The sequence below is a fragment of the Malania oleifera genome, chromosome 13 (assembly GCF_029873635.1).
Source record: "Malania oleifera isolate guangnan ecotype guangnan chromosome 13, ASM2987363v1, whole genome shotgun sequence".
NCBI classification, from domain to species: Eukaryota; Viridiplantae; Streptophyta; class Magnoliopsida; order Santalales; family Ximeniaceae; genus Malania; species Malania oleifera.
In genome coordinates this window covers 41102836-41129084 of record NC_080429.1, presented here as the reverse complement: position 1 = coordinate 41129084, position 26249 = coordinate 41102836, and the positions used below count along the sequence as shown (strand labels likewise).

At 35.8% G+C, this 26249-nt stretch overlaps 1 protein-coding gene across 4 annotated transcripts in view; it reads right to left on the bottom strand.

Annotated features, from left to right (window-relative positions):
- Positions 1-6193: 6193 nt before the first annotated feature.
- LOC131146534 (polynucleotide 5'-hydroxyl-kinase NOL9-like) overlaps positions 6194-26249 on the bottom strand; it is a 41920-nt gene continuing 21864 nt past the window's right edge. For 2 of the 4 annotated variants that reach the window (XM_058096175.1, XM_058096176.1), the window contains exons 6-11: positions 21071-21251; positions 16172-16271; positions 10830-10957; positions 6729-6786; positions 6534-6575; positions 6194-6329 (exon numbers count right to left, since the gene is read on the bottom strand). In XM_058096175.1, the coding sequence (XP_057952158.1) occupies positions 6535-6575; positions 6729-6786; positions 10830-10957; positions 16172-16271; positions 21071-21251 (508 nt within the window). In that variant the 3' untranslated portion in view covers positions 6194-6329; position 6534. Of the gene's footprint in view, positions 6576-6728; positions 6787-10829; positions 10958-16171; positions 16272-21070; positions 21252-26249 lie in introns of all 4 variants that reach the window. The other 2 variants (XM_058096174.1, XM_058096177.1) reach the window with 1 other exon arrangement.

Genomic DNA, 26249 nt, shown 5'->3' with positions numbered 1-26249 from the left:
AGTATAAATCCTAGGCAACTCATTCACCTTGCTGAAGAATGAGATCCAAGGTCATCAACCTATCCTGCATGGCATGATATACACCAGTGATGATCTGAAACTTTGCTCTAGTGTCGCTCCCTGTAACTCAAAGAATTGCCCACTGTTCCTTCCTCTTCTTAATGACCTCCTCCATCTAATCAACATAATATTTCTAGGCATAGAGATCCAATTGTTTCTTTCAATACTACAGTCAAGCCTCTTTGAGTCTTGCTCCCAGCTCTTGGTTCATCACCATTAGCCAGTCAAACTATTCTTATACTTACAAGGTTCTCTTAGCCCATTAAATCCTATCACCATCCAAATCTGTCTTCTACCTTTTTGGTGCTTGATTCTTTGCAATCACCTATTCAACCTCTCACTACAACATCTTCTTGGTTGATTCATGCTCTCCTTTTTGTGCTCTCTGGATGCCTATCATAAGTTTTGGTTTAACTGAGTTAGGTTGTCAATCCGAAACTTTAGCTTCTACTCTTCCCTGACCTTTCTTTGTAGTTCTTCATCCAATTTCTTCTTCTATCCTTTTAGCTTCTAGACCTTATTTTATCATTCCTAAAGATAAATGTGTTGGCGAACCTAGAATTTCTTGTAATAATCTTTCAAATTAGTGGGTCGAAGCATAGGCTTATCAAAGCCTTACACTCTTAGGACCTCGTAGGATTTGCCCTACTTTTCTTGCCATGCAAGGTAGCCAATGGTGATGCGTGAGGTGCGCTCACCTTTCCCTAGGATTGGGGTTCAACTAGACTACTTTGGCCTCCTTGATCTTACCTTCTGTTGACATTTCCTTGTAAGTGAATTGGAAATCGACCAATCGGGTTGCTCAGCGAATGAACTGAGGATGTCCCATCGAAGTGCAAGAGTCAATGCATAGTTGATGCAGCCATGGGCACCGAAAAATGGGATCTAAGAGAATACCCTGAATCTCAGTAACATTGACCGGAGAGCCATCCACTTGGCCACACCCATTCCACCTTCAGCTATTTCAAGTTATTGACAGCTTCTATCATATTCACTTTTTGATGATTTCGAGCATATTTCATTATCGGGTTCCTTTCCCTTATAAAAGCACTTCTTAAGAGGTTCGAAGTAGAGGAGAGATCTTTTCCCCTTCTTCTAGAAAAAATTTGAGAAAAAGGAAAGTTTCGGAGGGGATGGCTAGTATAGGGCCCTCTCCCTTGTGCTCCATTTCCAACAAGACCACAGTAAATCCCTAGTTGACAATATGTGCTACTGAGGGCAAAAGTATTAGACTGTAAATGGCAAGAACCTATAGTGGCAAATGGAAATGGAAGGTAATATCATTGAGATGATTCTTGAATATTTTCTCCAAATTGATCCAATGCCATCCTTCTCCCTCTCCCTTCTTCTAGACCTTATCAATTATCTCCTTAGCTTGCCCTCTCAAATTAGTGCTTGACTCGAGTTGACTTTAGGATCATAGGTGTATACTCAATCCTGTTCCAATCTAGGAATTCGAAGTAAATCCTTATATTATTCTACTAGCAGCTCTAGGTATGTGGGCCCAAAAAGGTAAAGCACTGATATGATGGGTCCCAAAACTGCACTACGGTGTCAAGAGCACTCCAGTTGATGTCCACCTTCAAAACAATGATATGTCCGTGCTTGGCCCTAAAGTCACGTTGATCCTGCTCTAAAATCATATTCCAATAGCTGAGGATACCACTAACTTCTTGTTTCTTCTAACATAGCTTCATCTTATCTCGTAACATGCTCTAATATCCCTCAATAGTGCATCTAACTCGACAACTTGTCGCCTCTTGGAGTCTAGTGCTTTCTCAGATATCCTAAGAATTTCCTAGGTATGTCATATCTAAAAGCAATGGACTTTGAAAACTCAAGGAATACAATGACAAACCAACAATGCAATTTAACATGCTGGGTTGCTCCTCATGTCCTAGTCGTATGCATAGTTTAAGGGTATGGTACCTATAACTAAGGGCAAGAAACTCATGGTTTGCTAGTGCATGGTTCAAGCTCTAGCTCATGGTTCTAAAGGCCCCCAGGATATCTTTAAAGAGAATATCTCGAGTGAGGGGATTTTCATGAGACCTATACGGGAGGACTAAGCCCCATGGTGGCTCCACTACTTCTCCTCTCTCTTAATCCCTAAAAGGTGGGAGTCCGGGTATAGGACTCATGCAATGTTACTACTCAATGGATGATAAAAGTATGGCATCACATAATAGGTACTAAAAATTAAACAACACATATAATAATAACATCCATACACAAAAAAAAAAAAAAAAAAAACATAGATAGGAGCATAAATAAATACCAAGCATAAACAAAAGGGAAACACACACACACACACACAAGCATACAAGCGGCTTGACTTTCAACCCCAATGGAGTCGCCAAAGTTTTCAATGTTACTACAAAAATAGGGAGTTGCCATTTTTTTTCTTTTCTTTTCTTAAGAAAAAAGGGTGAAAAATAAAGAAAAAACAAGGGAGAAAATTAGAGCCCGGGAGCTCATTTTTGTGCAAGGAAGGTAGTCGAACAACCATCTAGATGATGATTATCCTCCTAGCACCCCTATTGACACCCATTCAGGAAATGGTTACGCACTTGTTTGTGTGTGTGTGTGTGTGTGTGTGTGTGTGTGTGTGTGTGTGTGTCTCCTGAAAGAAAATTGACATTTCATAAGACCTATACGGGGGCTGAACCTCATGAAGGCTCAACAACTCGTCCTTTATTTTGAAAAATAGCTTAAGATTTGTTTAGAAAAAAAGGTTTTTTTAACTTTAGATTGAACCTACCCCTTTCAAGGTAAGCTACCCACGTACCCAAGACCCATGATAAAGTCAATGTATTTGAAAATTTTGGGTTTGGGTTTTTTTGAAATGAATTTCCCTTGAAAGAGTTCATGTTTTGAAAAAGAAACAAGTGATTCTAATTTATTTTATTTTTTTTCAAAACATGAAAGGAATCCAAGGCTTTTGAATTTGGGGTGGCCACCCCCAAAAAGGGGTTTTGGAAAATAAAAAAAGTGCTCAATTTTGAAAAGATAAATGACCTTGGTTCAAGAAACAAAATAGTTTGGGAAAATCTAATTTGGAAGAATCCAAACGACTTCTAAGATTGCAAAAGTATTTTAGGACGAAATCCAATTTTAAGAAATAAAAACAAAAAAAAAAAAGACATTTTTTCGCCCAAATAAGATAAAACGGACAATGATTTTGAAATAGGGTTTCATGGCGTCCTTGTGGTGAAATAAATCCCATGGGAGTCCCATTACTTCCTCAAAAACTTTTTTTTTTTTTGGTGGAAAAAAATGGTACCTATTTTTATAATTCAAAACCGAGGGGAAATGAGTTTTTTTTTTTTTTTTTAAGGAAGCTTTCAAGGGGCCATGCGAGGAAATGAATCCCAGGAGAATCCTATTACTTCCTCAAAACCACTTTTGGTGAAAATAATACCCATATTTACATTTCAAAAATGGGGAGGAAATGAGTTTTGATTTTTTAAGAGGAGGCTTTTGTGGAGCCCATACGAGGAAACTAATCCCAAGGGGTCCGGTCCCGATTTCAATATCTGCATCCTAATAAAATAAGGTGACTTGATTTTATATATAAGGAAGACACCCGGTCTTCAAAAATGTAAAGTTCACTAAAAACTACATCAAATCAATTACATGACTCTTATGAAAGCAAGATACCTAATTCTCTCCAAAAATGCATATATCTAGAAAATACGCGCAAAATTACATATGAGGACAACAATAATGCTCCACATGCCCATGATTTTCTTTTTCTTTTCTTTTAAATATAGCGCCAAACAATGCCTAGTTGCGCCTAGTTAATAAAAAAAAATTTGCAACACCAAATGGCGCGGCTTCAACCATGTGTCTGCCTACATGCGCACATGCCATTTTAAAAATAAAAAAATTTATTTTATGATTTTTGAAAAAGATTTTAAAAATTTATAAAAATCTAAAAGTGGTTCCTAAAAAAACATGAGGAAACTTTCAAGAGACGGGTTTCCTCGATTTTTATACTAAAAACCTGAAATTTGCTCAAGTCACTCCTACCCCTTTTGGATCATTCTGAATCACCGAAATAGTCAAAATGGATCAAAAATGAGCAAAAATTTTTTAAATAGGCTAAGTAATTTTCCCAATTTTTGTGCCGAAAATCTAAAATATGCTCACGTCACTTTTAACCCTTTTGGATCATTTCGAATCACTCAATTTAGTCAAAATTAGTCAAAAATGAACAAAATTGCTTAAAACGAGTTAGTGATTTTCTCAGTTTTCGTGCCAAAAAATTGAAATCTGTCTACGTCGCTCCTAACCCTTTCGAATCATTCTGAATAATCCGAAATGGTAAAAATTGGTCAAGAAGAAACAGAAATGCTTGAAATGGATCAAGAGATTTTCTCAACTTTCATGCCAAAAATTTACTTGTCTTTTTGAACTATTCTGAATCACTTGAGACAGTCAATATTGGTAAAAAAAAAATAATAATACATAAAACAGGCAAAAAGACTAAAGTTAATCTCCCGTGCGGGATCTACTCACTTGATATTGATAGTCTGGTCAAGAAATTACTATTGATAATAAATAGGTGAATGTGTTTTACGTGAATAAAATGTATTCTTTGGCTTATCTTACTTTTAGGAAATTGAGGTGGCAATTCACCCCTTGGAAAATGAAACTCCGAATGAGATCTTTCTTTTCTTTTCTTTTCTTTTCTCTTCCCCCCATTCTCATTCTCAAGGAGTTAATTGGGTGTTTTTGGGGAGGCGCACAAATAATTGGGTCTGTTCAAACTTGTAACTCTAAACCAAAGTTGAGTACAATAGTAATCATTTAGTTCATTTTAAAACACAAAAAGGACAGCAAAGTGATGTTTTTAATTCATATCTATGAAAACTAGTAACATTTAGACAAATTTATATCATACATAGTAATGTTTATTTATGCATATTTATCATGCAATTTTTTTATTTCTAAGATTCAACATATGGAAATATTGAAAGAAACTGAAAATTAATAGTTTGTTTTCTATTCATTTTTTTTGTAAGAAAATTCCTGGTTTGACTTGAAAACCAAAAGAATATCTCATGGTTTTATTACACTTGTCCTTCCAAAAATATGTAAAATATTAATTTTTTTAATTTCTTATGAACAGAGGCGATGAAAACCCAAAATATCCACACACAAAAATTCAACCCAAAATATCCGCACACAAAAACAAATTCAATTAAAGTGTTAATTATTTGGATATTAGTCAATAAAAATATTAAGGGTAAATTAACCCTTAGCCACCTTCAAGTGCATCCTTAACACTTTAGACCGGACCTGCAATATTTTAGTTCTCACCATTCTATTGACAAGTTCTTTGTAGATTCACACAATTATTATTTTTTATTTTTTTTTATTTTTGGATACATCGGGTTTCCTGAGCTAACGCACCAGACTAATCCCACGCCTATGTCAATCGTGTCCACAGCCAACACGTAGGAGGTAAATCCGGATGTGTGGTTTGATATTGTTTAATGGTATAATAAAATGAAAAATAAGTCATTTTTTTCTAAAATATTCATAATATAGAATTATTTAATTTAATAATTTTTTTCAAATATGACTTCAGGTCGTCAATATTTTCTATTAAATTTTTTCATCTTTTTTAGCATAAACATTTTATACATTTTTAATAAATCAATAAACAATATCTTCATTTAAATTTTCTTGTTATTTGTCAAAAGAAAATAATAATAACAATAATAAAACTATTATTATTTTTGTTGTCATTCTTGTTGCTACTATTATTGTTGCTTTTTTTTTAATATAACAATAATTATTATTAGTGGCTATTTTCAGTTTTATTTTATTATTTTTGTTTGATTAATATTTCTACTATTTTTATATATCATTTTATTATTATTATTATTATTATCAATGGTGGTATAGCTAAAAGGAGATCAACCTGTGATTTTTAGAATTTATTATTTAATGAAGATCGTAATTATATTTTAGAGTAAAGAGTGGAGAAGGGAATCCCGGTCTCCGCCTACGAAGGGAATTACCATTCCCATTGAATTGAAGAAGGGAATCATCATTCCTACAAAAATGCTACTCCACCTGACCGCCTTCATTTATGCCAGACCAAATAAGAAAATACAAATCAGAGTCCAAATTTTCATTTCATTTCATTCCAATCCTGCCTCCCCCAAATAAACAGAAGGCCGTTTTACAATTACCGATCATTCAGGAGCAGTTAGTTGTCCCAAAATGCACCAGCCAAGACTTCAGCAATTTGCGCCCTGTAGTTTCACAAATGATTATATGTTTGAAAATGCTAGTTCTAACCACTCCAGCCAATACAAGGTTCTACAAATCACACCTCTCCAAAAAAAAAAAATCAATTTTTTTTTACAAATAACTGCATAAGCTACAAAAGACCGCTATTACAACCGCGTCTGAATAAAAGTTGATTTGAAAAAATACATCTTTTAAGAGATTTATACCTCACTTCTTAAATTCAACATCCCCTATCCGGGCTGCAAAACCTGTGAAAAAACAGAACATACAATGGTAAGAAATGAATCATGGCACGGTAACTCTAACGCCCACCTCTTGCAGTTGAAGGCAGGGGCGACTGCGAGCTGATGCCTCTGAAGGAGATCATTTTAGAGAAATTACTAGCCGTACCAACCACTTACCCTTGCTAGCTAGGTCCCAGACGTTTGCAGACATGTAAGGTGACATGCATTCCTCAACCTGAAAAGAATTTTCAACAGTTTTTGACTTACAACTGGAACATTCAGTTATTTCGCCAAAAGAAAACAAAATAAAGGAAAATAAGGGCCTATTTGGTCACAAAAAACAGTTTTCATTTTGTATTTTTTATTTTCCAATGAGAAACAAAAATACTACTCCGTTTTTCAATTTTCCAACATTCGTACTGCGAAGTTGGAAAACTGAAAATGTAATTCATTAGAAGACTTGAAATAGAAAATGAAAATTATTCCATATTGTCACAACAACAACAACAACACCACCATACCTTAAGCCCCATTAGGTAGGGTCGGCTATATGAATCATTTTCCATCAATTTATACGATCATAGACCATTTCTTTTGACAGATTCAAGGCTATCAAATCCTCACTCACCATCTCATTCTAAGTTATTTTAGGTCTACCCCTACGCCTTATATTGCCCCTCACAGTAACTCACTCACTCTTCCTCATTAGCACACTATGTGGCCTATGTTGCAAGTGTCCATACCATCTGAGTCGTCCCTCCTTTATCATATCTTCTATAAGATCTATACCTAACTTACTGGGAATATGTTCACTCCTTAATTATCTTTTAGTATTACACCACTCATCCATCTAAATATTTTCATCTCCGCAACTTTTACTTTTTAGATTTTCTGTTTCTTGGTCGCCCAACATTCTAATCTATATAGCATAATTGGTCTTATAGCCGTCCTATAAAATTATCCTTTGAATTTTAAGAGTATTCTACGATCACAAAGCACACTTGAAGCACTTCTCAATTTTACTCAACCTACTTTAACTCTATGCATTCCATCATCTTCAATTTCTCATTCAGCTTGCATAATAGATCCAAAGTATCGAAATCTACAAGAGTTATTTATTTTTTCATCATCAAGTTTAACTTTATCTCCAATACTCCTCCTACCAATACTGAAATAACATTTCATATATTATGTCTTATTTCTACTTATCATAAAGTCTTTAGATTCCAAAACTTCTTTACATAATTCTAACTCAGCCTCTATTTCGCCCCTAGTTTCATCAATTAATATAGTATCATCTGCAAACAACATACATCATGGAACCTCATTTGAATACTCTTAGTCAGTTGATCCGTTTCTAAAGCAAAAATATAAGGGTCCAAAGCAGATCCTTGATGTACACCTATGGTGATTGGAAATTCTTTAGTTTCTCCATCTATAGTCCTTACACTAGTCATTACTCTATCGTACATATCTTTAATGAAATCAATATACCTACAACATACACTTTTTGTTTCTAAAATCAACTTTCCTAGGTACCCTATCATATGTTTTCTCTAGGTCAATATATACCATATGCAAGTCCCTCTTCTTTTCCCTAAATTTTTCCATTAATCTTCTTAAAAGATATATAACTTCTATGGTTGATCTCCCAAGCATAAAATCAAATTAATTTTCTAAAACCTTCGTTTCTAACCTTAATCTTTGTTCAACTACCATTTCCCATAGTTTCATTGTATGACTCATAAATTTAATTCCACGATAGTTATTACAATTTTAAATATCTTTTTTGTTTTTGTATATAGGTATTAAAGTGTGTTTCCTCCATTCATCTAGCATTTTCTTAATTTTTATAATTGTATGAAATAAATTAGTTAACGATATAATTTCATTATCACCTAACTATTTCCAAACTTCAATTGGGATGTTATCTGACCCTATAGTTTTCCCATTTTTCATTTTTTTAGTGCAAACTTAACTTCGTTAACTCTAATTTTGTGAATAAATATTATATTTTTAGTCTTTTCCGCATTTTTCAAATCTAAGTTTAAGTCTTCTATTTGGTTTTCATTAAATAACTTACTAAAGTAATTTCGTCATCTTTCTTTTATGTCTTCGTCCTTAACCAAGACAATATCATCCTCACTTTTTATACATTTTACATTTTCTAAGTTCTTACTCTTCCTTTCTAGCAAGTTTAAATATATCTTTTTACCCTTCTTTTGTATCTAATTTATCATACAAACTATTAAATGATCTATATTTAGGTTCACTAACAGCCTTTTTTACATCTTTTCTCACCTCTTTATACTTTTTAAAGTTATCTATGTTTCTACATTTTTGCCACGTTTAATACCAAATTTTTTTTGTATTTACAGCTTTTTTGACATCTTTATCCACCACCAAGAATCTTCCCCTTGATTCACCTAAAATCTTTTTTGCTATCCTTTTAACAGAGCCAGCTAATCTACTCCAAAGAGTATTTGTATCTATCTCATCCTCTATAGTCCAATCCCCATATTTGATAATTTTATCTTTAAATTTTATTATATTTTGTCCCTTTAGGTTCCACTCCACCACCTAGTTCTTTTACACTGGTTTATTTTATCATTTTTCTTTCATTTTTTAATACATATATCTAACACTAAGACTATGTTGTGTGGTTAGGCTATCACCTAGAATAACTTTACAATTCTTACATGATAAATGATCTACCCTCCTAATCGGAAAAAAAAAAAAATCCATTTGACTTTTATTTTGTCCACTTTTAAAGGTTATTAAGTATTCTTCTCTCTTCTTAAAGCAAGTATTCATTATACTAAAATCATATGACATAGCAAGGTCTAAGGTCATCTCCCTAGGCTCATTTTTGTCTTCATATCCATATCCTCTATGTACCCTCTCATACCTTTTATTATCCCTTCCAACATATCCATTCAGATCTCCTGTAAATATTTTCTCAGTTTCTGATATGTCTTGTATAATACTATCCATATCTCTCCAAAATTGTCTCTTAAAATTTTCTACTAAGCCTACTTGAGGAGCATAAGCACTAATGATATTTATTATCTCTTGACCAAATACCATCTTGATTTTTATAATTCTATCATCTACTCTGTTTACATCAACAACACTATCTTTTAAGTTTTTATCTACAATAATTCCTACTCTATTTTTATGTTTTTCTTTTCCAGTGTACCAAAGTTTAAATCCTGATTTATCAATTTCTCTAGCTTTCTCCCCCACCCACTTAGTTTTTTTAAGACAAATTATATTAATTTTTCTTCTAATCATTGTATCCACAATTTTCATACTTTTACCCATAAGTGTCCCTATATTTTAAGTTGCTAATCTAATCCTAGTTTCCTAAATTAGCTTCTTTACCTACCCACATCCAAAATGATGCAGAAATCCTCGCATATTTGACACCATACCTGAATGCCAACATAGCGCATCGCTTCGGGGCGACAACCTAGCCCACCTTTGCCTATTTTTCGTTACACCCGGGTGGTACAAGCGCAACGCATCGCTCATAGGAGACGCCCCAACAAATATTCGGTAAGGATTCATATCAAAATGATCTGAAAAATTTTACGCTAGCTACCTAATGCAACCTTCCTCCTTTACCTGGACTTGGGACCAGCACAATATGAGATGAACATATGCACCTACTCCCCTCAAAAATAGAGGAAAAAAAAATTGGATACATTCCATTTCAGAATTTTAGCAAGTTTTTTCAAAGCACTCTAAACACAAGAATTGCAGTAATTTTCTGTAAACTTTTCATTACCAAGCATAGAATATTTGACGTACTCAAAGAAAACAAGTGAATAATTCATGCAACCAACCCCACCACACTCCATAGGACTTGAAGCTTTTGTGTGGTTTCCTCTCGCACAAAGGAAACAAAATGAACCCTCCAAAATCTCCATAACATCTACTAGCACTTCATGCACTTTCTAATGGAATGAAACTATTACAAAGTGCCTCCATTTCAAGTTTTAGCCTAGTGTACTTCCAATATAGGGTCATGTCATGCTCTGCTCTGAAATGTGTTATCCTTAGTAAAATGAACTAAGGTAGTGAATTTCAGGGTTTTGATTTGGATTTGTTAGGATTTAGAAGAAAATACAATTTTATATTGTATCTTGTACAAATCCATACAAATCCAAACCCAAGTGTTAAATCCATGCTCCCAAACGCAAGGCAAGTAAAAACATATTTTTGAGCGTGCACTCTACATGCTGGGGGCATGGGTGGTTGGTTTAGACCAGTTACCTGCAACAAACAAGTAGGAATTTGGACAAACCCTTGCAGGAAAAGATCAACCTTTTCCAGAGTGCTCTGTGGAACAGGCGTAATAACATACAGCAAATGTTTTGATGTGTCAATGGCTCTTACAATCCCTGGTTCCATCAAGCAAATAAAATGCATAAGAATTAAAGTTTCAAAGAAAAATCACAATATTATTTTCAGCTTTTGCACTAAAAGCAAAAAATCAATATCATCATAATGATATTTTCATTCTATGCATGCTAGTAAAAGAAAATTGTAATGTTATTAGAACACAAGAAGTTATCAACAAAATAAAAATAAATCAAAAGTAATAAATATGCACAACTTAATACGCAAGTCAAAATAGTAAAGGATTTGATGGCCTTCCAACATTTAAAGGATGTTACCCAAGATCAAGCAAAATGAGAAAAAGGATTCATATAGTTGGTCCCACACAGAGGGACTCAACTTGTGGTTGTGGCAGTGTCATTGTTGTTTTGGGGAAGTTGTATTTCCCATAAAACTCCTCAGCTCTTTCCCCTCCGCCTCCTCCTCATAGAACATAAGTTATAATAATCACTAGAGAAATAATAGAGGAAAGAAAAGGTATTTTCAAGGACTGCTTTCTATTTTGGCTTATGTACAATTAACGAATAGATTATGACAATGTGTTTATCTACATTGCTAGTTTTCTATTTCTGTCAGTTTTTTCAATTGTTTTTTTATGGTTCTCAGTTGATCTAGCAAGCTATTGTCAAAACTAATGTTTTAAAAGGCATTCGTGAGGCACGCCTCATTTTGAGCATAAAACGCCCTAAGGTGTAACTTGAAAGGTGTAAATCCTCAAATGCGTACGTCTCAAGGGAGAAGGTGTACGCCTCAGGCAAAACATCGCACCTTTTACGCCTCATATGGGAAGGCGTACACATTTTGGGAGCCCCTGATTTAAAATATATATATATTTTTTTAGAAGTAACAATGGCTTTGACAAGCGTCAAAACCCCACTCTCTTGGCGAAGCTTCTTTCTTCCAAGCTTTCGTATCTCTCCGACGACTCCTCCAACTTCTCATCTCTCTCTGATGAGTCGATGACTCCTTTTGACATATCGTCTCTCTCCGACGACCCCTTCGAAGTTCTCGTCTCTTTCCAAGCTTGTGTCTAGCTTCAAAGACTCCTCCAGCTTCTCATCTCTCTCCGACGAGTCGACGACCCCTTCCAATCTTTGATCTGCTGCTGAAGACCCCTTCCGGCGTCTCATCTCTCTCCAATGACCCATTTGGACCTCTCGTCTCCCTCCAGCGACCCTCTACAGCCTCTTGTCTCTCTCCACGACCCCCTACAACCTCTCTACTTCGAGATCTCTTCTCAGTCTGAGGTCTTTACTCGAACTAATTCGATTATTCAACTCTCGCACTCTCCAATGTTGTTTGTAGCAAACTCCCATGAGACTCTTTGCCAGTGTCTCTAACACTCAAGGTAGCTGCAGCTGCTTTTGATTTGTTTCACTTTTCACTTTTCATTTTTCAATTTTCAGTTTTAATTTCCTGCTGCAGCTGCTTTTTCTCTTCCTTTTATAATTTTATGGCTCATGCATATTTTTTAACATGAATTGTTTGAGTTTTTTAGCTAAAATTGGCCTACATGATATTTAAAAATTATGTATTTATTTTTTTCTCCATTATTATTAAATTTTTCTCATCTTTTTACTATATATAAATTGGTTTTATTTATTAATTATTTTAAAAAATATAGTCCCAAAATGCTTACGCTTCGCCTCGCAGAGGATAAAACGCCTCGCCTTACGCCCTCGCCTTTTAAAACATTGGTCAAAATACTTTAATATTCAAAATTATCTTTTGTAGTTTAGATCATTCATTTTATACATATTTTTTATTAAAATTAAAATAAAAATGATCATGTGAATTTAAAATATAATTAATATAAACATATCTACAAAAAACTCTAGAATCGCAAGGAAAATAGAAGTTATTTAAAGAATGTAGTACTAAAAAATGAGTCACAATTAAGTAAAATAATTATAATAATTTTATTTCTACTAAAAATAATTTTAATTTCCTTTTATTATATTTTTTAAATGTTTATTTGATTCAAAGACAAAATTGAGCATTAGTTTAATTAAGTTCTTAACATGGTTTTAAATAACGGCCGTTACATAGCGTAACGGCCGTTACATAACAGAAATCGAAGGCTCCAAAATCGATACCGGCCGATAATGCGGTTCGAAAAAAATTCACAGTCGTAACGGCCGTTACGGAGACGTAACGGCCTGTAACGGCTGTTACGACAACGTTACACTTTGTAACGGTCCGTTACAGACCGTTACATGGCCGACAGCTTGCAGAAATCTGAATCCCTAAAGGCTTTCTGCTGCAGCGCTGCTTTCCCCCTCTCCCAACCACCCATCTGTCATTCAATCTAAGTCTAACATTCAAAGAGCAAATTGGAAAGTAAAAAACTTACCTTGAAATTTTGTTGGCTGAAGCAATAAGAAGGCTTCACTTCCTCGAAGCCTGAGAGTGAGCAGATCTACTCATCTTCGTAGCCTTCCAGGACTCAGGAATTGCAGACTTACAGTTGCAGCAACTCGGCGAGTCACCGGCGACAAGTCTGCAACAGCTCTGCCGCCTCTACGAGTCGCCGATAGCCCGTCGGCAACTTCCTCCACCAGTCGTTGCACTCGCCACCAGCCAACCCTTCGATTTCGGCTTCGAAGCTTGGAGTCATCGCTTATCGGCCGTTCGTGCTTCGCAGCCTTCGCTCCTTCAAGGCTCCTCCGAGTCCCCTCCCCTTAAACTTTTCATTATGTTTTTTTTTTTTTAAATTATATTTTGTTGTAAATTATGTTTGTTAAATTGAATTAAAAAAAAAGTAATTTAATAGAGTAAAAAATTAGAAATCAATAATAATTATGTTAAATAAAATTTTCTTAATTTATAAATATTTTAATTGTCTTATATTTTTTGAAAGATAATTATGAAAATCTAGTTCCATCACATATTTCTTGTTTATTAATATTTTTTTAAGTTTTAAAACATCATTTTAACCTTAAATTTAAAATTAGGTAAAATAAATCTTTACATGATCTATTTTTTGTTTTTAGTTATCAAATAAAGTAAAAATTGATACAGAAGCAAATTATGAAGACCCTCCACGTCATTCTTTTTGTTGTTGACATGTGTTATGTTATAAATTTGTAATATTGTATTCATGTATTTTCAACTATTTATTTATATTTGATATTAATCACTTTTTAAATTCATGTATGTGTAATGTGTATATTGAGTATTGAGTATGTTGATTCATTTTTAGTAACTTTATGACTTTAATTAATTGATTCTTACATTTCTACATCTTTTTACTCATTAAAGTTTTATGACTTTAATTAATTGATTCTTACATTTCTACATCTTTTTACTCATTAAAGTAATGTAAACTATAAAAAAATAAGCTTTTTTTTGTAAACAGCGCGCTAAAATTAATATAAAAATCATGATGCCTATTAAAAAGCATTTGTAGGTTGAACGAAAGCCTTCAAAATTCATTAAAAATCATGTATTAATGGATTTCATGCTTATTTTTCGATTTTGGCATGGTTGAGCATGCGTGAAAAAAATTCACGACCGTTACGCCCGCTTCTCGTTGCGTAACACCCGCGACCGTTACGCGACGTTACCCGCAACCGTGATTTTGAACCATGGTTCTTAATCTTTTCTAGTTTTAGAAATATTAACATAACAAGTTGTTGGTTTTCGGTTTATATATGCGTGCGTGTGTGTGTATGTTTATGTATGTAAGTTGTTCATTGTTAAATCTTGATATACATTGTTGGCCAACAACCCAAGGGCTTCAGCTTTTAGGTAAAGTGGTAATCCAACATGGAATTAGAGCTGGTTACCAAGAGGTCCTAGGTTCTAGTCTTATTGTCCACGTTTTCTGTGCAGTATTTGAAAAAAATTTATAGTGCTCCCTATCATTAAGTGTTATATATCGTGTGTTCATCTCTTCGCGTGCTGTCAGGCAGAACATGAGGGCAAATGTTAAAGCTTGATACACGTTGTTGGCCCACAACCTAAGAGCTTAAGCTTTTAGGTAAAGTGGTAATCTAACAGTAATAGTTGTCAATTAATTAGTTAGGATAGAGAATAATTAACAACACCTATGATAATTTTTTACTATTCACATTATTTTTATAAATATTAATGAAAATTTTTATAATAATAATGATATTATTCTTAATAATAATTTGAAATCACACAAATATTTAGTGGGGAGAAAATTTTTTATTCAATTAAAAATTTATTTAAGGACATACGAGCTAATAGTTCAATTAATATCTTCTATAATATATATACACACATATATGTGCATATATAATTTGTTCCATAGTAATAGCAAGCAAGTTCTTAGTTCTAGTTATAAGGTCTTTTCTCTTGTATTTGAGGTCGTGGGTTCTAGTCCTCTTCCCCACACTTCTTCAATTATTTCTCTTAAATGGACCAAGACAATTAAGCTGGTCCACCAGGTCAGCCCAAGTCAGGCCAGGTTGCCTGGCTTGAGCCAAGTTTGCCACAGTTTGCTTCAAATCCAGATTTCTCAGCATACCAAACGTGAAAAGATCATCCAGTCCAAGTTTTAGAACTATGACCCTAACTCTCAACAATCCACTCTTGAGTATCCAGAGGTCTCCCTAAACTCAAAATAAATATACCAGCCCAGTCCTTTGGCCAAAGATAGAAAAGATAGAAACAAATCAGAGTTAGTGGAGCAAACTGGACTCAGAAGAATTCTTGTTGTAAAAAGTGGTAATCAGGCTGGAAAAACATTATATAGAGATATGACATATCTAGCCCCATACATACACTAGTTATCAGAACAAAAGAAAGCTGAGAACTACTATTCTAATTTCCAATCAACAGTATTGCACTGATCTCTCAGAATTTTCTATCACAGCACTAGGTGGAAATAAGAAAGCTGATAACTACTATTCTAATTTCCAATCAACATGAGTTTCTGGTGTGCCAAGGTCACTCTTAACACAATCTCCTATGTCAATGATAACGCCATCAATGCTTTTAACATTGCAAATGCTGATAAACAAAAACGGTTTTTAACATTGCAAATGACTAACAATACCATTAACATATATAGTTGACTGCTACAAACTACATGTTTGCAACAATGCATTTTCTCAACAAAGCTCAAATTTCTTTGGAAATTCAAAAATGTACATGCTGAGCCCTGAAAACAGCCTACATTCACGGTCAAATTTAACAAAACAGTGACAAAATATGAGGTATTAAACAAGAGTGTAGAAGAAACTTACCAAGACCAACACAGTGGGAAAACTGTTCAGACTCTTCTGAGCTAATAGCCAAACCAACTAAGCTTGCATTCAAACTCCGGAAGATTTCCGTACGAGGGACCTAACACATCACCATCATCATCACCAGCATCATCATAATAATAATAGTACTAGATGTGTTGTCATATTCCGCATAGATAGCAATAACAACAAAATGAAAATCAATTAAAAAAAAAAGTACAAGCAAAGAAAGACGAAAACGACAAAGATGGACTAAGCACTCTCCACAAGGAAAAATACAATAATAGGGGGAAAAAAAAACAAAGAAATAAGTGAATTTAAACTCGCGAATCTCTCCATTTATCAACCAAAGACACTACTTTGAAATGCAAAATTATAACACTAAAGTGGAGGTAAGAAAACTACTTTGTACCATATAAACCAGGCAGACCTGCTTCGTCCCTAAAAATTCGGGCATTACAGCAAACTAGCAAGTTACATCACCACTTATTCGCTTGGTAATGTTCTAGACAATCCTAAATTAGACAAAAAAAAAATTTAATATCAAAGAATATTGTTGAAAATCTTTCTTAAGGGGCTCCCAATAAGTTGGGAATATTACCTACTTATGTGGGAACTTCTACCTGACCTGGCGTGGATAAGAAGAAGGATGATTTGGTCACTTAGTAGATGGTCCAAGTTTGAAAGGGTTTAGATCTAGCCAGTTTGGCATCTAAGAAAGTTGTTTCAGCAGGAAAGTTGTTATGCTATTCTCTCTTACAAAAGCATTCCCTTAGACATAAAGTGATCAAGAGTATGCTTGGTCATAAGAAGAATACGTGGGAAACATTCTGCCATAGCACATTAATGCTACACGAGAGCTCCTAAGAGGTTTATTCTGTGTTTTTTCAAAGTATAAAGTGGTGATGGTTTTCATGTTTGCTCCTCAATGTTAGAAGTTTCATTGTCTATTGGTTTCCTTGTAATGTAGGACAGCCAAGAGAAGAGCAGACAGGCAGGTAGAGAAGAGAACTGAAGGAAGAAGAACAAAGACAAATTCCTAATTTCTCCTCTCTAAGTAGAATATGATCACATAGACTTATCTGCAGGCAGTGCCCCATCAATCTCCCTCTGGTTAGAGAAAACTCAACGTCAAACTTTTGAAATAGTGTAGTACAAACTCAAAAATCCGGAACACTGTCAACCAAGCATCAAAATGAATTAGTGGCATGAATTGCAACACATCCTCAAGCACCATATAAGAGTAGCAAATAGATTCTCCAACTGACGACTCTTATCACCCAAAAGCTTCAAATCATCCCAACCCTAACCTTGGCTCACACGAGAGAAAACAGGCGGCCACAACATAAGAGCGCCAACCAAAAAATCACTTGAAATCACCAGCAAGCATAGAAGGCTCCAACATCCTTCAATAAAGTAACAAGTCCTCCAAATAAGAAATTTATTTAATATCCAAATCTAATGGCAAACCAAGAACAACAGGCTCACCAAATTTGGTTAAAGAATGAGGAAAAAGAGAAGATAATGGAAGCAGCAGGGGCACAATAATTAAGGAATCTTTAAGAGAATCAAAAGCAGACAATAGTGGTTTATTATGTGGATCAAAGGTGAGAAATTGTTGCTCAGGAATTGAATTTTTAACAAGCATTTCAATCCCTAATAGTTGATAGCTCATCTTAAATTTCATTGCATATACCAACAGTAAAGTCTAGGACAAGCAAAGTTTCAGTATCATAGAAGAAGCACCAACTGTGAGTAGAGTCACTAGAGGCAAGTCTAGGGATTAATCCTTATAGAAAATACTCATGACGTAGGTCCATTAAAGGGTCAGGAAATTGGGCACCATTAAGATGTAAACCATCAATATCTAGCACTGAATTACGCAATAATTCAAATGAGGACTTGAAACCATCTCAACAATTTGGATCCCCTCCTAAATATTTTTGAGCAAGATCACTGCCATAGTTGTTAGAATCATGGGATATGCCATACGAATCTTACTACTCAAATTGATTCCAACCAAATCAATTCAAACTTTACAGGAGAAATGGGAAACAACTGAATCATTGCCTTAGAATTTTCATTTCTTAATAGGAGTCTTAATGACAAGCACATTGCCTTCCTCACTTTGAATTTTTTTCAGCTTTCCTTGGGAGCATTCCAAAATAGTGGACTTCCCATAATTTGGTGATTTTTCTTGTAAATCTTTCAAGCGCTATTTAAATCTTCTATCAATCCTATTCTTCCTGTAGCTAGTTGCATGTAGAATGACAGAATCCAGTCTAAGGTGTACACTTTTGTTTGGCTAGTCGTCCTTAACTTTGCATTTAGAAGCGTAGTGTTAAAAATCAGTGTGTAACGGCCGTTACGGACATTATGTAATGGTATCAGTGGCTTCCGATATCGTTACAGTGTGAAATCTCAGAAGTACTCCGATTCACAACCGTAACAGGTCCGTATAGACCATTACGGGCTGTTACAGTGCCAGACTAGTTGTGAATGACAAAACAGGTTTTTGAGTCCTTTTTTTGCATTTTCCCCTCTCCTTTCCATTTATTGAAGCTTAGAAACTCAATTTTAGTTGGTTTATTTAGTTAGCGATTTTTTTTTTAAAAATAATTTTGGGTTATTTTCCTTGACATATAGTGTGCATTTTTCTTATAATTGCGTTCAAATAAATCCAACATTTTCTCTTACTAAATTACATATGTTTGAATTTTAAGTTCTTTCTTCTTTTTTTCTGTTTCTTTTACATCCAGTTTGGAGACTAATATACGTTCTATTGTATGCATTTTTGTTCTTGTTTAACATATGAGCGTTCTATATTTTATTTTTTGGAAAAAAACGAATTCTACTAAAAAACTAAGTCACTAAAAAGATGGCACTCTATATTTATATTTCTTTATATTTATCACTTCTTACTTTGAATTTCATTTATAATCAATAAAGTAGAGAAAAGAAGCAAATGCATGCTTCTCCTTGCCAATAGCAACTAAAGCAACCAACAAGACATCCAATACATGTAGAATATGTTATATTTAACTTTAAAGTGAATAAACTTTACTAAAAATCATTCAAAGCATTAGCATATAGGATTCTGGGATCAAAACAATTGAATCTATATGTTTTTAAGAAGTTCGGTAATGCAAAAAACCAATTAATAGACACAACGTCCATTACCCATTACATAGTGTCCGCGACAGCCATGACCATTACACTGTGACTGTTACCATTATGCGGACTGTTACCGTCATTTTAAACCATGTTTAACAGGCATAGGTACATGACTTTGTTTGGTTAGTTGCCCTTCACTTTGCATCTAGAAGGCTTAGGTCCCATCTAAGGTAAGCGCCTTTGCTTCGTTAACAGTCCTTTAAAAAGTTGACCTTTTCTCATAACCAATGGTGTAATGGTATCAGGTTCCTTTTAGGTCCTGTCTAAGCCATGGGGTAGAAAGGTCTTCCCTTAATTCCCAACATAAGTAGGTATAAGATTCAAATCCCTAACCAACAACAAACATTGTCCATGTCATTTCTAGTACCACCAAAATAAGGATTCATCTCTTAATATTTGGTAATGTACTTTTGCAGCGATGAATTTCATTCTTTCTCCTTCTATTTTTCATGCAGCCTGGTAGGTGTGGAATAATTTGTCTAATATTCTTTGGAGACGAGGTCCTTTGGAGATTATATTGCCAACTTCATCTACAGGCTTTGACAAAGAAGGGCATGCCAAGAGGTTGTCGTCCGACGCAATTTTTTCTGTGATTTGGCACATTCAGGAGGAATGCTTCAATTTCTCTATTTGCTACACTTACTTATTTCTTTGCACGTATGCACCTAGAGCTTTGTGGGTTTTTGGTTCACAAAATCAAAAAAATTCTCGTAGAGTAAATTTCCTTGGAATCTCATTCGTGTGAATAGGATGCCTGCCTCATTGGAATATGTTTTTGTTTCATTTGGTTGTAAGATTCCCAAGAACGTACACCGGATTCTCATGTCAATGTTTGGTTCAATATGGGAATTTTGGTAACCTTCTAGAAAAATGACCATAATACCATTAACATGTGCATAAATAATACATGAAGAATAATTATATTTTCAACACAAAAATCTACTAAGAATAAGAGCGTAATTAAATCTTTGTCCTAAAATTTTCAATAAATTTAAAAAATTTAACACTTGAATAATCCAATAAACTGAAATAATTTAAGGCAATATGGTCTCCAAATACTTACTATTAAATTATTATAACATAACAATAATATTACTTTCATTTTATTAATTTTTTATTATTTTAAATATAATAATAGCGTGTAATAAGGGGCATTGATGTCCAACCAACCAAAATAATGAGGGCAATTTGTCCCAAAAGTAGGATGGGAATGGGATTCCCATAAAACTTACCCATGGAAGAGGGCGGGAATGGGATGCTCATGTTTTGTAAGAATCTTTCATTCCTAGAAATGTTAAGATGCATGCAACGTAAGATTTTGGTCTGCAAACAAACGTCGGAATGAGATTTCATAGGCATCACAATTCCAGGAATGTAGAAAGAAGCCGCAAACCAAACTCCCCCTTCAGGTAGTGTCTTTCACTAACTTCCAACATGAGGGGAAAGGTAGCCGACTTGATGTTTCTTAGTTCTATCTTGTATTTCATTTTCAAACCTATTGTTCATTTCTAGGAGAATGCATTTCGTTTTCTTGTGTTACTCTCCTATTTACAAAAGCTTCTATAAAACAACCAACAACACCAAGCTTTAAGTCCCACTAGGTAAAGTCAGCTGTATGAATCCTTCTCCGCCATTCTTCTCGAAAATTCTAGGTTAAGGATCCATAAACTTATTGTTCCATTCAAGAAAAACAATTGTTACGAATCAACAAGCTTCTGCACCCACCTGGCAATGGAGATGTCTAATCTTGACACTTGATATGGAAATCTCATAAGGAGGGTGAGAGACTAACGCATGTGCGAGTTCTCTGATTGTGGAGATATTCATGTTATTTGGGATGCACTGCCTGAAATAAGCCATTATTCGCATATCCCGCAGCAGGCGTGCATCTTTTTGTACTAGCATCCTGTAAAACACAATGCAACAAAACTGATAACTCAGCAAATGCAATTTTATTTCAAAAATAACAAAATTTAAGAAAAAAGCCACATCCCCCTAATATGCCTCATTTTTTCTAGAAAATTATAACATCTGTTGCTAAATAACACTTTACAAAGTGGATAGATAATAAATAGTCAAATCAATGACTTCAAAGAGGTGAAGAATCTCAACAAAATAGGATTAGGTAAAGCAAAATCCAACAAAAAGAACAAACAGAATACTAGAATAGTCTTAAGATAAAAAGTAAAGGGTATATCCATGAGTGTCCAAATAGACAACAATTACAAAATGCATTATACAGTAAATCAATGAAGCGCATAACAAAATGGTTCGAATTGTCCTCTCTTTTGAGAAGGTCTTTCAATATATAGGCAAGACTGTCAGCTATACAAGGAAACTTAAATCTGTACATGCTAATTACATAGAGTAATTTTAGGAAGCTATACATGCTAAGCTAAATCTCCTCTCCTATTTATGAAAGTATATACAGCCTAGATTAATAGCTATTAACAAGGCATAATTTATGGATTCTATTGACATCCTCCCTCAAATTGATGTTCGTTTGTAAGAAAATTATGTCGTTGCCGTGTGAGAGCCTTAGTGAAAATATCTGCCACTTGAAGATTGCTATGAGGAAGAGAGATAGTCTGAGCTTCAAACGGTTCACAGATGAAGTGGCAATCAACCTCGATATGTTTAGCGCGTTCATGGAAGATGGGATTGGCTAAAATGTGAATCACACTAGTATTATCCGCATGAAGAGAAAGAAGACCACCTAGAGAGAAGCCAAGTTGAGCCAATAGCCCTCAGATCCAATGTATCTCAATGCAAGCTTGGGACATGGCCATATATTCGGACTCAGTAGAGGACTTAGAAACACGGTTCTGTTTCTTGCTTTTTCCAAGAAATAAGAGCCAGACCAAGAAACATACACCAACCCGTAGTAGAACGTCAAGTGTCACTATACCCGGCATAATCAGCATCATTATATGCTACAAGATCAAGTGCAGTACCAATAGGATAGAAAAGTCCCCGCAAAGTTGAGCCATGGACATAGTGAATGATTTGTCGAACTGCAGCCATATGAAGGTGCCGAGGAGAAACCATGAATTGACTAACGTGTTGGACTGCATAAGAAATATCAGGTCTAGTAATTGTAAGATAAACCAAGCTACCAACCAGCGTACGATAGGCTACAGGGTCTGATAACAAGTCACCCTCTTCTTTGCGCAGCTTGAGATTAAGTTCCATGGGAGTATCAAGAGGGGTAGAGTCCTGGAGACCAGCAGCAGCCACCAAATCCTAGGCATACTTGTGCTGTGACAGAAAAATACCATGTTAAGCAGCAGTAACTTCTAGACCAAGAAAATACGAAAGAAATCCCAGATCCTTCATGTGAAAAGAGTCCTGTAAATACTGCTTTAGTTGGGAGATCAGAACCGAATCAGGCCGTGATGATTATGTCGTCAACATACACCAAGAGAATGACAACACCAATCTCAGTTTTGCAAAGAAACAAAGATGCATCATACTTGCTTTTGAGAAAAGCAAACTTGAGTAGGGTAGAAGTAAATTTCTCATAACATGCACGAGGGGCCTGTTTGAGACCATACAAGGAGCGACGCAACTTGCACACTGCTGCAGTAGGGGTGGAAAGTAAACCTGCAAGAGGACGCATATAAACATCTTCCTTGAGATCCCCGTGAAGAAAGGCGTTCTTCACATCCATTTGGTGCAAATCCCAATTTTGAGAAGTGGCAAAAGCCAAAATTATGCAGATGGTGGTCATTTTGGCCACCGGAGCAAAAGTTTCCTCGTAATTTACTCCATATTCTTGATTATTTCCAAGAGCTACTAAGCGGGCTTTATACCTGTCCAAACTACCATCAGACTTAACCTTAATAGAATAGACCCACTTACATCCAAGTGGAGTCACACCTGCAGGACAATCCACCACTTCCCAAGTCTTATTAGCCTCGAGCACATAGTTCCTCCTGCATGGCCTACTGCCAGCATTTCTCTTTGACTGCCTGTGAGTAACCAGCAGGAATAGCAATAGAAGATAGAGTGGCAAACAGTGCAGAAGTAGTAGTACTTGCCATACGTGATGGGAATCCATAAAGGTCAGGAGGAACTGATACTCTAGAGGAATGGTGCAAAGGAGCAGATGGCAAGACAGGAGCAGAAGGGGCCAGCACTGGAGGTCTCTGCTGGTATACCATGTCTGGATGGAACCTTTCAACATGAGTACTAGGAGCACTAAAAGTGTCATCGAAAGAAGGCAAGAAAACAACGGAAGACTCCGGTGAGGAAGACATAGGAAAGAACCATTGATTTTCAAAAAAGAGCACATTCCTTGAAATATGAACCTGATTAGAGTTTGGACCATAGCATAAATAACCCTTTTGTTACACTATATCCCAAGAAGGCACAACGGATGGATTGGGCAGAAAGCTTGTTTCTGTCCGGTGGGGGAAGATGCATAAAGCAAACACACCCAAAAATGTGAAGATTTGTATAGGTAGGATTGTTATGATAAAGCCTGAAATATGGAGACTCGAAATCCAAAACTTGGGAAGGAAGTCTATTTATAAGAAAGGTTGTTGTGGTAAGTGCTTCAACCCAACACGTAGGAGGAACCAAAGACTCAATGAGCATGGTCCGAACAACATCTAAAAGATGACGATTCTTTCGTTCGGCTAGTCCATTTTGTTGTGGAGTATATGGACAAGAACGTTGAGAAATAATACCTTTAGATTGCAAGAAAGATTGGAACTCATGAGACACATATTCCCCACCCGTGTCGGACCTAAGAATTTTAACAGAAGCTGAAAATTGAGTGTCAAGAAGAGCTAAGAATAGTTTGAACATATGAAAAACTTCTGATTTGTGCCGCAAGAAATACACTCATGTGTATCTGCTGTAGTCATCGATAAATTTCACAAGATATTTGTATTGGGCATGAGAAACAATAGGACTAATACCCCAGACATCACTATGAATGATCTCAAAACTGTGGGTGGCTCTACTTCCTTCAAAAGGAAAGGGTAAAGTCTTACTTTTGCCAAGTTTACAAGTTGCACAATCAGGGAACATAGTGGAAGAAGAATGCTCTTTATTATTCAATAAACCAGGTTTCAACAACTAAGATAGAACCCTAGAATTAGGATGACCAAGGCGCTTATGTCAGACTTCATTTGACACTCTAGACTTATTACAAAGTAAAGAAAGTCCAGAGAAAGAAGGTAAGCTTCGTGGAACAGGTAGTTGTAGAGAAAAGAGACGTCCATGGTTAGGCCCTTTGCTATCAACTGCCCTCACATCTTATCCTGCACAACACAACCACCATGAGTAAAATGTACATCATAATTTTGGTCCACAAGCTGGCCAACAGAAACTAAATTCACAAAGAGATTAGGTGATACAAGAACAACCGTAAAGGAAGAAGATACATCACCAACTGCCACAATGGGTAGAGCACTACCATTGGTTGTTTGAATATGTGAAAAGCCACAATATTCTCTGACATTACTTAAACCATGGAGAGAATTAGTCATATGATTAGAAGCACCTGAGTCTAAGATCCAAGAGGGAGATGAAGAACCAGTACCTTGACAACCCAATGCTGAAAATGCACTCACAATCATTTCTTGCACCGTTTCTCAAGTTAGAAAAGGTGCTGGAGGCTTTAAAGCAACAGCAGAAGTTGCAGCAGTAGCAGCAGGCATAGCTGGCTGTAAGTCACCAGTAACAACAGCATGATAGACCTTGTTGGAGTGTGAAGGACGAATAGTACAGTCCTTAATAATGTGCCCTGGCTGCTTGCAGTAATTACACAATTTCTGAGGACAGTTAGGGGCAATATGGCCATATTGCGTGCAACTATAGCACTGTGTGGTGCTCATGTCACGACCCTTCCCCTTGCCATGAGCAGCATAGGCAACTGAGACGGTATTAGAAGCAACGCGAGACTGCTCCATAATATTCTGAGTATTGAGGCGTTGTTCCTCACGCAAGTTCTCCAAAACAGGCCTCCAAAGTCAGAACAGGAACTCTATTTACTAGAGAGGCACAAATAGATTAAAATTCAAGCCTCAATTTCATTAGAAATTGGTCTCTTTGGCTGGTTTTGTGTATGTGTTGTACCGTCGCAAATCCTGCCTCCAGTCCTTCTGCAAAGACCGTGGCTGTAACAAGGTCAGAATAATCGTTCCACAAAATCAGAAAACCAGAGTAGTAGTCTTGAACTGATCAATCCCCTTGAGCAATGGCCAACTCAAGCGGGAAGCGCCAAGCATTGTTGTCTTGGTTATAGACTTGCTTGAGAAAATTCCAGATAGCCTTTGCAGACCTATGAGGACACAGAGAAAGAATCAGATGTGGCTCCATAGAACCAAGAATCCAGGACATGCTTTGATTATCTTTGGCATCCCAAGCTGTCTTGTCGACCACAAACCTTTCTGCAGTAGATCCCCCTTTGCTGCTGCCATCTATATGCCCTCACGGCTCTTTACCCTTGAGAAAGGTCTCCAATTGAAACTCCCAAGCAGCATAATTTTTGCCAGTGAATCTGACACAAACATTATCTGACTTCTCTCCATAAGTACTGAGGCTATGACTGAGAAAACTAGGACTGAGATGTCTTAGAGAATGGCTCTGATACCATAATGGTTCGAATTGTCCTCTCTTTATGGTAAGCTAAATCTCCACTCCTATTTATGAAAGTATATACAGCCTAAATTAATAGCTATTAACAAGGCATAATTTATGGCCTTCTATTTACAGCGCAAAGAAGGGGAGCTTAGGCACAACGGTAAGGTTGTCGCCGTGTGACCTGGAGGTCACTGGTTTGAGGCGTGGAAACAGCCTCTTGCAAAAATGCAAGGTAAGGCTGCGTACTATAGACCCACTGTGGTCCACCCCTTCCCCGGACCCTGCGTATGCGGGAGCTTTGTGCACCAGG